Source organism: Drosophila elegans, unplaced genomic scaffold (genome assembly GCF_018152505.1).
Source record: "Drosophila elegans isolate 14027-0461.03 unplaced genomic scaffold, ASM1815250v1 contig_208, whole genome shotgun sequence".
Lineage (NCBI taxonomy): Eukaryota > Metazoa > Arthropoda > Insecta > Diptera > Drosophilidae > Drosophila > Drosophila elegans.
In genome coordinates this window covers 24,343,784-24,357,839 of record NW_024545578.1, presented here as the reverse complement: position 1 = coordinate 24,357,839, position 14,056 = coordinate 24,343,784, and the positions used below count along the sequence as shown (strand labels likewise).

General features: G+C 44.7%; 1 protein-coding gene across 2 annotated transcripts; it reads right to left on the bottom strand.

Moving 5' to 3' along the window:
• Positions 1-2,054: 2,054 nt before the first annotated feature.
• LOC108143238 (chitin synthase chs-2) lies at positions 2,055-13,231 on the bottom strand. Of its 2 annotated transcripts, none has more exons than XM_017267536.2 (10): positions 13,172-13,231; positions 12,861-13,102; positions 12,617-12,786; positions 11,615-11,741; positions 11,283-11,489; positions 10,342-10,517; positions 8,421-8,978; positions 7,452-7,701; positions 4,845-6,074; positions 2,055-3,521 (listed from the first exon to the last, which is right to left on the bottom strand). In XM_017267536.2, exons 1-10 carry the CDS (start codon positions 13,216-13,218, stop codon positions 2,359-2,361), a joined length of 4,170 nt encoding a protein of 1,389 aa, XP_017123025.1. In that variant the 5' UTR covers positions 13,219-13,231; the 3' UTR covers positions 2,055-2,358. The 2 variants fall into 2 exon arrangements, with proteins under 2 accessions (XP_017123025.1, XP_017123026.1); XM_017267537.2 differs by having other exon boundaries at positions 8,421-8,975.
• Positions 13,232-14,056: the final 825 nt, after the last annotated feature.

Here is a 14,056-nt window from a genome sequence, read left to right as displayed (position 1 = left end):
GCCTCTCTCACTGGAAATGTTATCAATCAAAGCAGCTCCTACGCTCTGGGCCGGTCGGATTGCGACAAACATTGGACCCCAGAGAGTTCGAGGGGCTTATCAAGTGGGGCAAGCGACGGGAAGAGCGCTATCTGGCTTGGGCTTGGAGTTTGGGTTTGGGTTTGCCAGGCCAAGGGGGGCAGTGCGTTTGGGTAGAGATGATGAGCAAGGTGTCTCGACAACCCCGCGTCACAATCAATCATCGATGGCCCTTCACTTCGATGGAAACGTAATTTTATAATTTCCACAGTGAATTACCCATCAAATCTCAGTGCCACTCAGCCAGAGTGCCATAAATAACAGGCTGTTTGAAATATTAATTAAGTGCTGAAAATGTCTACTTGTTTATTTCAATGGGAAGCCTCCCCCCACAGAGAATTCCGACGAGCGCATAATCAGTGCATATTGTGCTCAACTATCCTGCAGCCTTTCATTAAATTATTTTCAAAATGCAGCAGTCACGGCAGTCGGGGAAACGACTTTCGGATGACCTGTGAAATGTAAGCCTAACAACCTACCTCAAAAACTCCGTCCATGAGCTCAGCATATCCGGAATGAGTTCCGGAACACAGCAGAAAAAATCCCTGACAAAGGGCAGCACTGACACCCGGACACAGAATTATTTTCATAATTAAATGACATTAAAAGTTTTTGTTTCAGCTTTGTTGCAACCCCAGCACAGTTGCCACAGCCACCAAAGCCCCTCGTCCTGTCGGGTCCTGTGTATTGTCCCCGATTGCCATTGCAATGCATAGAAAAGCCATAAAACACAATACCAAATGGCAACAGGCCTCTGGAGAGGCGGGGTTAGTGGCCTGGCTGCTCTGGCTTTTGCTCTGGTCTCGTCTGTTTCTGGGTGGGGCTGCCTGGGGTCAGATAAGTGCAAAATTATGTCCCCGTTTTCCTTGGGCCCCACAAAAAAGTGGCACAAGCTTTTCAATCGAATGGGGCCATTGTTTATGGCTGGATTTTGCTTGCTTTTTTGTTCCAGCACTGACCCCAGGTCGCAAGAACTGGTTGAATTTATATGCATCGAAGTGAATAAGAAGCCCATAACATTACGCATACGCCAAGTAGGCCACTGGCATAAATAGCTGTCTAGTCGAGCGGAATAATATAATATATAATGGCGTAATCCTCTGGTGAAGCTTTGCCAGCCAAAGCATCATAACTCTCTACTTCTGTAGTTTTTTTTTATGAAGCATTTCCCTGCTCCACTGGGTGAAAAGTACAAAGGCAAAAACCTATTCAACTCTGAAATTGTGTAAAATTGAAATGTAAATATCTGGTTTTTGTTATTGCTTCATCTGGCTGAATGCATTCCAGGCTGTACATCAAAGAGTTTCCCAATTAATTGATACTGGTTCTGTGTCAGTGGCACTTTTGTGCCAAACTGCTGGACTACCGGGTTACCATCGATTCGATGCTGCCTCTCCGTTCGACCAAAAGAATTCATTACTTAGTCGTGTTCTTACATGCCGAGCATTCCATTCCTTTATTCTTGTGCCCCAGCAAACCAAAGACAATCCACATCCTGCGGCCATAAGTTCGTCCTGGCTGCTTCGCCTCCACTTTTCTGACTTAATGTATGCGCTTTGCCAAAGTAGGTCCTGTCTGTCCTTGGCGCGAGGACTGCCTTCGCTCTCTTTTTGTCCGGGCAGTGAAAAATTCACTTACAAAACACTTACGCCGACACCTTGCCACGCCCCCACGCACACACACACACACACAGTTGCAGCGAGGGAAACTTGTGCATTGCTGCAGAAACTTCATCAAATCCGAGCTAATCACACTTTGATTTGCATTTTGTGACGAAGCGAAGCGGGAACTTTTCGAGCAAAAAGCGCATCGCCACCACGAGCAGCACTTAACTCTAAGCGTTGCCCCGACATTGATGAATGAAGCCCACCACCCATCGCCCATCGCCTGCATCTGGTAATTATGCTAATGAGATGTCTTCAGTTAGAAGGGAAGCAGAATTGGCTGCCTCTGCCTCTGTCTCTGCCACTTGAGTTAAATGCAATTAATTATATTTTTTAAGCCACCAAGGCCCTTGGGCATTCGATTATGTAATTGCATAAAGATATGGAGATAAACAGGGCTATTTTGAAAGCTCTAGACGTTAAAATCTATTAATTGAGTTGTGGATTAGTCTGTATTACTGCTGGAAATTCGGTTGAGACATAATTGACAAGAATAATTAGCTCATTTAACATATTTTCAAGAGTTCAGAGATATCTAAAACACCCCACTAGATATGGTTAATAGTACAATAAGAAGATTCTCTGCATAATACTTGTGGGATCAGCTTAATCCCTTCTAGAACTCCGTGTGCTCGTAGCCACCGTTGTCATAGGTCGCCATACTGTTCCGATCGGAGGCTGAGAAGCTAACCCTTTTGGGCACCAAGGGCGGACGCTTTCCGGCCTTCGGAGTGGGCGTGCCCCCGGGCGTGGTGGCGGCATTGACCTTGGCCTCCGAGCGCCGCTTCTGGAGCAGCTTAACAGACTTGCGGTTGAGGGCCAGGTTCTTGAGGTTCAATTCGTCGTCGCCGAAGAAGCGCCGCTGGAAGTTGAGCACCAGGTTGCTGTAGTCGCTATGCTGCTTGTTCCGGTTCTCGTGCAGCCGGCAGATCGTCTGGCGACGCACCATGCTCTCCCTGTGCTCCCCCTCCGCGCCGTCCATCGCCAGCTCGTCGTAGTGGGGATCCCCCTCCTCGTCGTCGTCCTCAAAGAGCCTCCTGGGTCGCTGCAACTTGCGGGCTATGCTCACGGCACAGCCCTTCAGCTCGGTGGCTGCGTCCTCGTCGGTGAACTGACCGCCGGACCGGAACCAGTCCACTCGGGTGGTGGCCAGCAGTTGGCACAGGGTGGCGAAGCGATGGAAGAACATGGCCAGGAACTGGATGATCAGGATCAGCCCGAAGAAGAGCACAAAGCACAGGCCGATGGGGTCCAGTTCCTTGTACTGCCTGTAGATGCCGACCATCAGGTTGTCCCTGTCGAAGGTCACAAAGTCCGTGGGCTCGATGGGCCACTTCAAATGGAGGAACTCCTTCTTCAGCTGCAGCAGGAACACGATCAGCACGAAGATGGCGTTCACCATCACAAAGGCGAAGGCGATCATGTTCCGCAGCTCCTTCAGCCCATCGGCCATCGCCTGCTTCTGCTCGCGACTCAGCTCCAGTGGCTTCAGGTACTGCTTGATCAGGTCCTTCCAGAAGCGCTGCTCCATCAACGACACCTCGCCCAGCTCCGAGTCGATCAGCAGCGGATCGTTTAGCCAGCCCGGCAGTTGGTTATCCGCCTCATTCGCCGCGACCATGTCGTCGTCCTTCAGCACAGGCGCCTCTCGTGTGCCCCACGAAACGTCGTTCATGTTGAACACCGAGAAGATCATCAGCAGCATGTACATCGAGGGGATGGTGATGTAGTAGATGACACCACACAGCAAGGCCCAGAACTCCTGCGGATGCATAAAACCTGAAAAACAAGAAACGCAATCGTATAGATTTCTTAAGTAACAGCATTTTTTTTTGTAACTACAAACAGTGTATGGAGATGTGAAAGCGTTCCCATTATGTGAGTTTGCTGTTTACACGGAGCTTTAGACTAACAAACCTTCGTTTTTGCTTTGCTGGTTTGACCGATTCAAAGCAACAACAATTGTTGTTGAACGTTGATGCAATATGCTTGTTACGCGCTAGCTTTATTGGCATAGTGGGCAATTATCGAGTTCGCGAGGAAAACACAAAGAACATAATAAGAGACATCTAAAATAAAACCTAAAACTATGTACGGTGCAAATATGTTAAAACTGTATTTTTTAAGACAGGGATAGTGGTTGCAATGGAAATTTGACTATATAGATTATAAAAATTATTATAAAGAAGACGAAAGGGTTTCTACAGGCCAAAATTGTAGGTACATATTGGCAAGTTAAGAGGATGGTAGTTGCGGTTAGGTCTTAAGGCACATTACAAGTTTGAAAAGATTGTGCATAGAAATAGTTCCAAGCATGATTCTACAATCGTAGAAAAAAAAGAGTAGGTAAACTAAGTAATAGTAATCTAATAGAGTAAAAAGGCAAGCTTATATTTTGATTTCTGTTCATACCACGAAGGGCGAAAAGAATTTTTTTTGTACAGACTCAGTACGATTAATGTGAGCAAAATGACTACCCACTGTGTTTTTTTGGATAGCAAGCCAAATGTTATTTGTTTTTGTCTTATTCTCGAATCGTTCCACGTGTGCATTTTTAAAGCCGAGTCGATCTAGACTTGTCCGGTTGTCTGGCTGTCCGTCCGTTTGAACATCGAGTTCTTGGAAACTATCAGAGATACAAATTTCGGATTTGACATGTTGACAAGTTTATTTCAAAACGTGGCCACGCCCACTCCAACGCCCACAAATCGCGAAAGTCTGTCTTGTCACTCTGAGATATGGTAGACCTTAGTTATCCAGCTGTATATGTGTGATTTGTTTATATCCATCGGTAGAAACAACAATTTTTTCGGCCGCAGCTCTGCCGCTGCTCTGCCGGCAAAACACTACGCCAATTCATTGGATAGGGCCTGGTGATCGCTGATGTAGAGAAACAGATAGCTTCTAGTGTTGGCAATGAAGGACGACAGATAGGGCAAACTAGACCCAAATTGTTTTTTGAGGAAAAATTTAGTTTGAAATTTGTTAGCTGAGTAACAAGTATCCATAGTCTTGTTTCTTAGTTATGTTGATATGTGCACTGCCATAAGGCAGTTTTGAGAACCCCTGCCTTAAACTATAGCCCCAACTTCCCAGACTCACCTGCAATCGTGATCTGCACGGCGACGAGCAGGAAGAACAGCGATGCGGGTGCCAGGGGTCCGTCCTCCAGCATCTGCACGATGATGCCGATGAGGACGGCCATCATGACCAGACAGTAGAGCGCACTAATGACGAAGGCCATGAGCAGCTGGAACTTCTGCTTCAGATACACACACGCCAGTATGAAGAAGATGATGGGGAAGAAGTTCCAGAGGAAGGCGGTCCAGATGTCGATCGAGAAGACGGCCACCAAAGCGCCCACCATCATGAGGAAAATGGTGCCGGGACCCAGCACGGTGCCGATCATCAACATGCCCTGGTACCACACGTACATCGTGGATATCGAGTTGTTCTTCCGCACCACCGTGTCCGCGTCGGCCAAGATGTCAAAGATGTTGGCGATGGTGGAGGGCACCCAGCGGCGGCGCTGGTTGTAGAACTCGTTGAAGCTCTCCGGCGCATGGGTGTACGCGTCCGAGGCGGCACAGTACTCCACCCGCGAGCCGGCCTTCAGCAGCAGCGTGCAGAGCCAACGGTCCTCGCCCTGGTCGTACTGCACCATCTTCATGGCCTCCGAGCTGACCATCGTGTAGCGCTTCATCACGCTGTTGTCCATCAGGGCGCTCGCCCGGAACAGACTGAAGCAGCCGGGGCTGCACAGCACGCAACCGATCACGTGCTCCGTGGCCTTCTGCAGCCAGTGTCCGATGGCGTACTCGAAGCGCTGGTACCACACCATCGGGCCCCGGCCCACCGGATGGATGCGACCGCAGGCGGCCCCCAGTTCGTCCACGGCCTTCATTCGATCGATCAGCAGCTGGACGGCCCGCGGCTGGAAGTCGATGTCACCGTCCAGGGCCAGGATGAAGGTGTTCTCGGCGATGACCGCCTTGCGGCGCGGCGACAGCTGCTCCGTCTCCATGATCCGGTAGCCGAGCAGGTAGTACATATACATGACCTGCGACCAGCGCTTCTTGTGCCGGATCTTGTCCTTGTTCTTGAGATGGGCCACCATCTTGGTGCGGCCGGGCAGGATCCACACCAAACGGCCTCCGTACGGCGTCTCGATCTTCAGGGGCGGCTTGATCCGAATGCTCACGCCGTACACTTCGAAGGCGGCCTTGTCAATGGTGCGAGTGAGGGTCTTCACGTACTCATTGATCGGCGGATTACGCTTGTTCTGGCACTGCCGCGGGTCCAGCACGAAGGCATCGTCGAAAAAGATGTTGGCTGCGGAAACGTACAAGCAAAGAGCACAAAAATATATCAGTTCTAAATTGTCAGTTCAAAATGATACTTAATATATATCCTCAAATGCGCTAGAAGGGCAATGATACTTTTACTTAGGGGTTGCAGGGAAACAAAACCGACTAATTTCGGAGTTTTTGTATGCCATTTAAAAGTGCATATATTAAATACATTTGGGTGATTTTTGTTGTTGTTAATATTGAGTAATTATTTTAAAAAAGATGGGACAAGTATCGGTGATTAAAAATTACTAGATCCTCTGAAACAAATAATGTCAATAGATAATTGAAATAACACTATAAACTATTATTTTATGAAGGGATTTGTAAAAATAAACTTTTTTAATAAAATGGTTAGAAATTAAACGTTTTAACTTGTTTTTAACAAAAACTAAAATATTTAGTTTAAAAAAATTTTTGTTTTTTTTGGGCCTCAATTTTGAAATATGCCATAAGCCTGCCAAAATTAAAAATATAAACTGGTTAGGTAGTTTTCAAGTTATTTTGCTCACATCACATCCAAAGATGCAGATTTGAGACAAAAGCGTTAAAAGTTGTAAGCTAGCACATTAGGCAATCGTCGATTCATTTCTTTTAATGTTCATATTATTTAAAGATGATTTTTTGGCGACCTTTCCACTTCTTTATGGTTTTCGAGGTCATGTATTTGTTGTAAAAAAAATTAAGACAGTCGCAGTGTAGCGACCGAAATATATCGGATGAAAAGAATTTAATTTTATGTGCAACAAATGTAACACCTCGAGCTGGCAAAGAAAACCATAACGTTCATATTTGTGTCAATTTTGTTTGGATCGATTTGATGAACATAGTTTTACATAAAAACAACAAATTTGTCACCAAACGTTGCAAATGGGGGTAACCCGTAAAGACGAAAAAGTCATTTTTAACTAAATAATAGTTAAATACATAAGCATAACAAGGTGAAAAATAAATAATTGCCATGGTAGGCAGTTCTGATTTAACAAAATAATGCTCATAAATTAATTAACGCGACACCATGCTCATAAGAAATGTTTAACCAGAAAATTTTAGGGCTTAAATTGGTAGTCAGCTTTCGTCGTAATTCGACACATTTTTTCCCTGTGTAGGGGCGGAATTAGTGAGATCGTAAAGTTGTCGCAGACAGTTGCCGATGCTTGGCTTAGTGCCATTTTGGCAAGCGCGGAAATGAAGTCGCCAAGCACTATAAATAAACAGCATCCCGGACTGGCATAAATTTCCACTTTGACACATTTTAAATGTGCAATGCAAATGCAGCCGCGGAGGACCGCGGAAGACGGCGGCTGCTGCTGCTGCTGGAAAAGCATCTGCATGCGCATATACTGGCCCATTTACATACTTTCCAATTCATAGTACTCGTCGTCCGCCTTGCCGCCGTTCAGGTGCATCCTCGCCATGCGGCGCGCGCATTGATCCTCATCCAAGCGGACAATTGACTTGAGGAACTCCATCATCTCGTCCTCGGTCTCGTGCCACATGGTGGCGCACACAATCAGCTGCGGCACCTTGTCCTCCTCCCGGATGTCCCGGCTGGCATTGATGTCGCCTGCCAGGGCCACCACAGGATCCCTCGGCGTGGTTAGGTCGCTCTGTCGGAGAAAGCAGATATCGGGGATTTAGTTAAAGCTCCGAATGATTGCAGTGCATATCAAGTGGTTATTTTGGGGAAATTCAATGCGGTATTTGCGGAACAAGAGGGCTAAGGGAACTCTGCTGAGATGACAGCATTAATTTGGCATTGCAATATTTAAGTTTGACAACCTTGGTATTCAACCAATTCTGACCGACTTTAAGGCGCTTGGCTGAGCCTAACTCGTTTGGTCTAGCTAACGAATGCACATAATTCGCTGGGCCTCTAATTTATGCCCTTCGAATCAGCCCCTGTGTCCTGATTTTAATTACTTTAATGTCTTTATGCCGGGTAGGCCCCGAAAACATGCGAGTGGAGCTGAAGCACTTTTAATTAAGTTTACACCCACCGAAAAGCCGACCCATCCCCCGCGAAGGGAAACGCAAACATTTCCCGAACTTTGCAGTTTCCCCGTCATTTAACTTAATTACATTGCCCGACATTTGAGGCGCACATCAGTAGTTCCAGCAGCAGGCCCTGCACCCTCCGCCGCCGGAATAGTCGTGAAGTCCTCGAAATAGAGGTATGTGGATGTAGATGTGGATGTGGGCGGCGGATTGGCACGGCCTGGAGGGCGATGATTGATGCCGGGCGGCGCCTGATAACAATTATGCATTAACACTAACTCGTCTGGACTCTGATTGTCCACCTTCCGGTCCGGAGAGAGCGGGCACTCACCTTGATGGCCAGGTACTCCTCGCTCCAGTCCACGATCCGCCGGTTCATCATGGAGCACTGGTCCACCAGAAGGCCGCAGTACCAGGGGCACACGAACAGCTTCTCGGTGGGGGCGTTCTTGTCGTTGTGCGGCTGCCAGATGTGCAGGCAGGTCCACACCTGGGCCAGCCACCACAGCGGCCACAGCCACAGGGCCAAATCCAGGCAGCGCTGGCCCAGCTCCGCCCAACTCCCGCCCAGAGCCAGCGGCGCCAGATAGTCCGGCAGTAGGCCGTGCAGGGCGCACGGGTCCGAGGCCCGCAGCTGGGCCAGCACGGTGGCCAGGCACACGGTGGCGGGGCTGGCCAGGCTGAGGGGCAGTGCGCAGCTGAACACCTGGATCTTGATTTTGCAGGCGAACTTGCCGAACACGTGACACAGGTATGCAGCTCCCACCTGGGCCGCCAGTGCGTAGACCACCGCGGTCGGACTGGACTGCATGGTGAACTGGCTCCTCGGCGGAGGGGCTGTGATTGATGAGTTTGCCTCTGCTGACAGCTGCGCGTTGGGGTTACTCTGCTGAAAGTGCACGGAAAAATATTAGGTGACCTCGGTAAAGCCCTCCTTAAGAGGGCAGGATGGTTTCCGAAACAGATTTTTGCGATTTTTTTCTCATTTCTGAGTGAGTAAGAAATTCTAGTTTGCCTATATTTAAAGAGTCTCTAATATATAACTTATTACGTGGCGACAGTCGGTCGGAGTGACTTTAGAAAAATGGCGACTTGCGTTGCGTAAAGTCTAGACTTACAGTGATTTTTAAAATAAAATTAAATTGATCTATTTAATATATTAGTTACTTGTGCGGAAGATTAAAATTAAATTTAAAAATATGTCATTTTGAATTTTTGCCGCGGTGTTAATGACGGAGGTACAATTTTTACATAAAAAAATTAGCCTATAACTGTCTGTTAAAATATTAAAATATTATTATTATTACTGCATACAGGATGTGTGCAAGTTTTAGTCCGATCGACAATCACAGGATATTCCTGAGATGTTGCACTTTTATACCAACAATTATCAAAAAACGTATTTTTTTAACTGCAAACCATCCCGCCCCTTTATTTTACAACTTCAATCTTTAAACAACTCCAAACTTGTTTATATCAATAGCAAATTACAAAAATTAATTTTAAGTAAAAGTAGTTTTTTAAATATATACAAATTTATAGCAAAAAGATTTAATTTATATTAGAAAAGAAGAAAATATATAACTTTAATGGCTGTTTATGCGATCTTTTAAATGTACACATTTAATTGATGTTTAAGCTTGGGGTCACATAATAGCGTTGGTTATCTTAAATATAACACAACGTTTGTATATTTTTCATCACACATTGCACTCGTAGGTCGTCTCTCATACTCATTATCTATCGTTTTGGGTTCAGTTAATGAAAAAGCTAAACACGCTGTGTTATAAATAAAATACCCAAAGCTAAATAATGACCTCGATTTTTAGATCCAATTAGGTGTATAAAACTTTAATTTAAAACCAATTTATTTTTAATATGCATACATGACTTTGAGCTTAGCGCCCTATATTTTTATAGCGTTGCATAAAAATGTATCTGTATATATATGAAACAATAATATTCTGGTAGAGCGGGCCAAATAAATAAAACAAAAAATTGTATTTAATGTTCTGGTTGTAAGGTTAAAAACTTCAAGACTTTTTTACGTTGTGAGAAGTTATTTTCTTTGACTATTTTCCTAATGCTCCCCGACTTAAATTCCTACAAAGTTTATAAACTACTTTATGGATTATTTTTCCATAGGAATATGGATTCAAAAAATAATAATCTAAAAATTTGTTAAAATTATTATTTCTGTGTGCATCAAAATGTATCGTACACACTGGTCTCAGTGCGTGGACTCCACTCACCACCAGCGTGATGAGGTGCGGCCGCCAGGCATCCAGGAACCTGGTGAAGTACTGCACAAAGTCCTGACCGTGCAGGAGGAAGCCCACACCCGCAAAGAGCACCACCTTCAAGGGCGCCAGGTAGAGGTACGTGTGGTAGCGGGAGCGAGTGCAGCGGATGGTGCGGATGATGTAGGCTGCGGAGGGAGACACAAATCGGGAATATCAGTTATGCACTTTTATTGAAGCTCAGTCAATTAAGACTTAAACTTGCTTAAGTCATACATGGCCACTAGTGGTCAAAAACATAGTTTCAAAGTCTTTGGCGTTACGCCTTGGCCATAAAGATTCAATACACATTTCTCCTAAGTCACGAAATACAATAAAAGTCGTATGAACTATAAAGCTTTAGGGCAATGAGCAGACCCTTAAATACATTTTGCAAGCAATTCTTTAAGCCCCACCAAATGTAGGATACAAATATAATTTTCAATCGGCCTACCCTGACGTCAACATGGAAATAAAAGAAAACAGAGTGTCGCAAAATGTCAAAAGATAAGAAAAAAACACCCTAGCTCCTATACCTAAAGATTAGTAGATATATTTTTATCAATTGAAAAAATTAACCAATGATAAAAAGTTTGAAAATAAAGAAAGGGTTCTTCTAATGAATAAAGAGAATATTTAATCAAAATATTTGTTCACTTAAATAAAAAAAATAAATATATATCCAACTTAATAAATACCGTTGAATTTCACACCTTTTTTTCAGTCCAGTGGATCTGTGAGAGTGCCAAATTTTTAATTGGCTTTGATGACACATATTGTTGGTTTTCAATCAACAATAAGTAATACTTTGTTTGATCAATTACAAACTGCACACTATTTGAGGAATACTTTAAACCGGCTAAAAAGACCTTACCTTCCAGTTCGGTCAATAGTCAATAGGAAAACCCACTCACCGATGGCCTCGTGGGTGTTGGCGAAGTTCTCCCACCAGCGGAACGAGATGAGGAGCAGCGGGATGGCCAGCAGCTGGACCTCCAGACTGTCGCTCAGCGAGGGCCAGATCAGGAAGACGCTGCCCTGGGCAATCAGGGCCAGGACCGAGAGTGCTAGGACCAGGCTGTCCGCCTTCTGCCAGTGCAGTCGCGTGCCCGTCAGCAGGTCTGAAACGTTGAGCAGCGGGGCAATCAATTTAATTGCTGTCAGTCGGTGCCCAGATACCGATAACATCTGGGGGGGGTTTGTCGCGGGAGTGGGGTTGGCGGGGTTGGCGGGGATGGCTACTCACTCAGCAGGGCGGGCACAAAGCAGACGCAGCAGCCCAGAATGGCACCGCGAGTCGCATCCAGGGCTGGGAGCACGGTGAAGGTGAGCAGGGCCAGGCCAACGACGTGCAGCAGCTCAAAGAGCGTGACCTGATTAGCGGGGACTTATCAATCAATCTCGGCCTGGGCTAGGGTGGCTCGATTTGTGGGACACGACCTCAAACTCAACAGTCTGATTAAACTTCTTCAACATTTAATATCGGTACGAAACAGATTTACATTGAACGAAATTTAACTTCTAGAGAAAACAAATTTTAAACAAAATGCTATAAAACTAGTAAGCTTTACTTTTAAAAATTTACTAAGGATACAAATTTAATATAAATTCAAAAAGCAGGTACTGTAATTAAAAGTTATTTGATACATATATATTTTTTTTTTGAGTTGACCAATTTTGCAGATTTTTTAAAAAAATTGTAGATCAGAGTTTATACAGTTTTAATGGTTTTCCAAATTCGTTGAATTTTATATATCTTGTGGACAAGAGTTAAAATAGTGTTATTGTTAATATTAAACTAAATGCTATTTAACTATATAGATTAACTTTTTAAATTTACTCAGTATAAAACATTTAATATGAACCTAAAAAGCAGGGACGTAGTTATTTTAAAAAGCCTGCCGGAATGTTTAACTTTGTAGACCAGAGCTAATACAGTTTTATTTGTTTTCAAAATTCACTGAGTTTTATATACCTTGTGGACAAGAGTAAAATATACTGTTGTTTTTAAAGTTTAAAAGCAAAATTCAAAGCAGACTTTTTAAAACAAAATTCTCAAAAAACTCTTATTTACTGTTCCTGGTAAAAAATTACTTTACCATTTTGTATTAAATAAATAGATTAAAATAAAAAAAAAGTCATACGTATTAATGATCAAAATCATCTCTTTAGCAATAGATAATATCCCTTTTTTCGCCTCACCCAAAAATCGTGCCACCCTATCTATCTACCGAAGGATAGTACCCACCAGGCCCACTTCCAGTCCGCTGGGTCGCTGCTCGCGCTTGAACATGCAAATGCGGAGGGCGCGAAGGAATGTGAGCAGCTCCGGGGCGGCGAAGGCGAAGATCAAGGCCCAAACCCAGGCGATTTGATCTAGCTCACTGGGCACCGCCTCCACCTGGCCGTGACGGAGCACTTGGGATGGGAATGGAGATGGGGAAGAGCCACTTTTAAATCGCAAATCCAACAGGGTGATGACACTCACTCACGGTTCTTGCTGCACACTTGCACCCGTGGCCCGCTGCCACCTGTATTTCCGGCCATGTAGAGATAAAGCAGCTTGGCAAACACGCTCGAGGCGAGAACAACTGCGAAGACCAGGAGGTAGACGAATAGCTTGAAGAGTTTCAGGAAGAACTGCAGCTTCTTCCAGTCGACATCGGAGCCGCTGGTCTTCTTCGACGGCGGGTCCTGAAAGGAGTCCCACAGCGGCGGCTTGTCGCGAAGCTTCCTGGAAGCAGGCGGAAGTAAGAAGTACTGGTTACGGGTGAGCTCACCACTTGATTGGCACCGGACCCACCGACTGCGCATAAAGTAGTCACCGCTCTCGTAGTCTCCGCCGCTCATGTCTATCCGGGCCCATCGGCAATCGAAAACTGACTGTGGCATCGCACTCGTCACTTGGCCATCCGATCGGACGATCGGCAGATCGACAGATAAGGTTCTTCGTGGCGATATCATCGCTGCATTGCTCACAGGTTGTCAACAACTCGTCCATTCCCGATAAGACACTATAATTGCAATTACAAATGCTATCAAATCAAATCAAATCGCAGCAGCGTTTTCCATTCATAAAATTATACTCATGACGCGACATCGGGCAGTATGGAATTCCCACTAGTAGTTTTCCCAGTAGTTTCCTCTAGTTTATCCTCTACTTTGACTGCAGTTAAGAGCCCGGAGCATATGGTTATAATTGTTCAGTCTGTTGTCCGACATGGGACCTACAAGCACTGCAAAGTTGTAGCTCGACTTCTTGACAAAAGTTTCAAGTATCGCCGATAGCAGCGGAAGGGGAAGGCACTCGAAGTAATGCAAGTCAATGCTAAAGTTTGTTTGATCTTTTGATTGGTCTGCTTCACGCTCAATAAAATAAATTGAAAGTTTCGATTTATGTGTTTATGATAACCACATTTCGAATATGCGTCATTATTATTTATTGAGTGTCTAAAGGTGACAAAATTGTACACAGAGAAAATTAGCGTCTTAAATTTGTATGGAGCGCTTTACTTTTTAAAATGTTTCGACCCTTTTCTAGCACCCAAAATGTTAAGTTTTCAATTTTAAAATGTTTTATGTTCTTAAAAAAAGTTAAGATTTTTTTTGCAATTTAAATATAATTTTTTTTTAAATATTGGGTAAAATTTTCGTTTTTGACTTCAAAACTATTAATTTTTTTTAATTT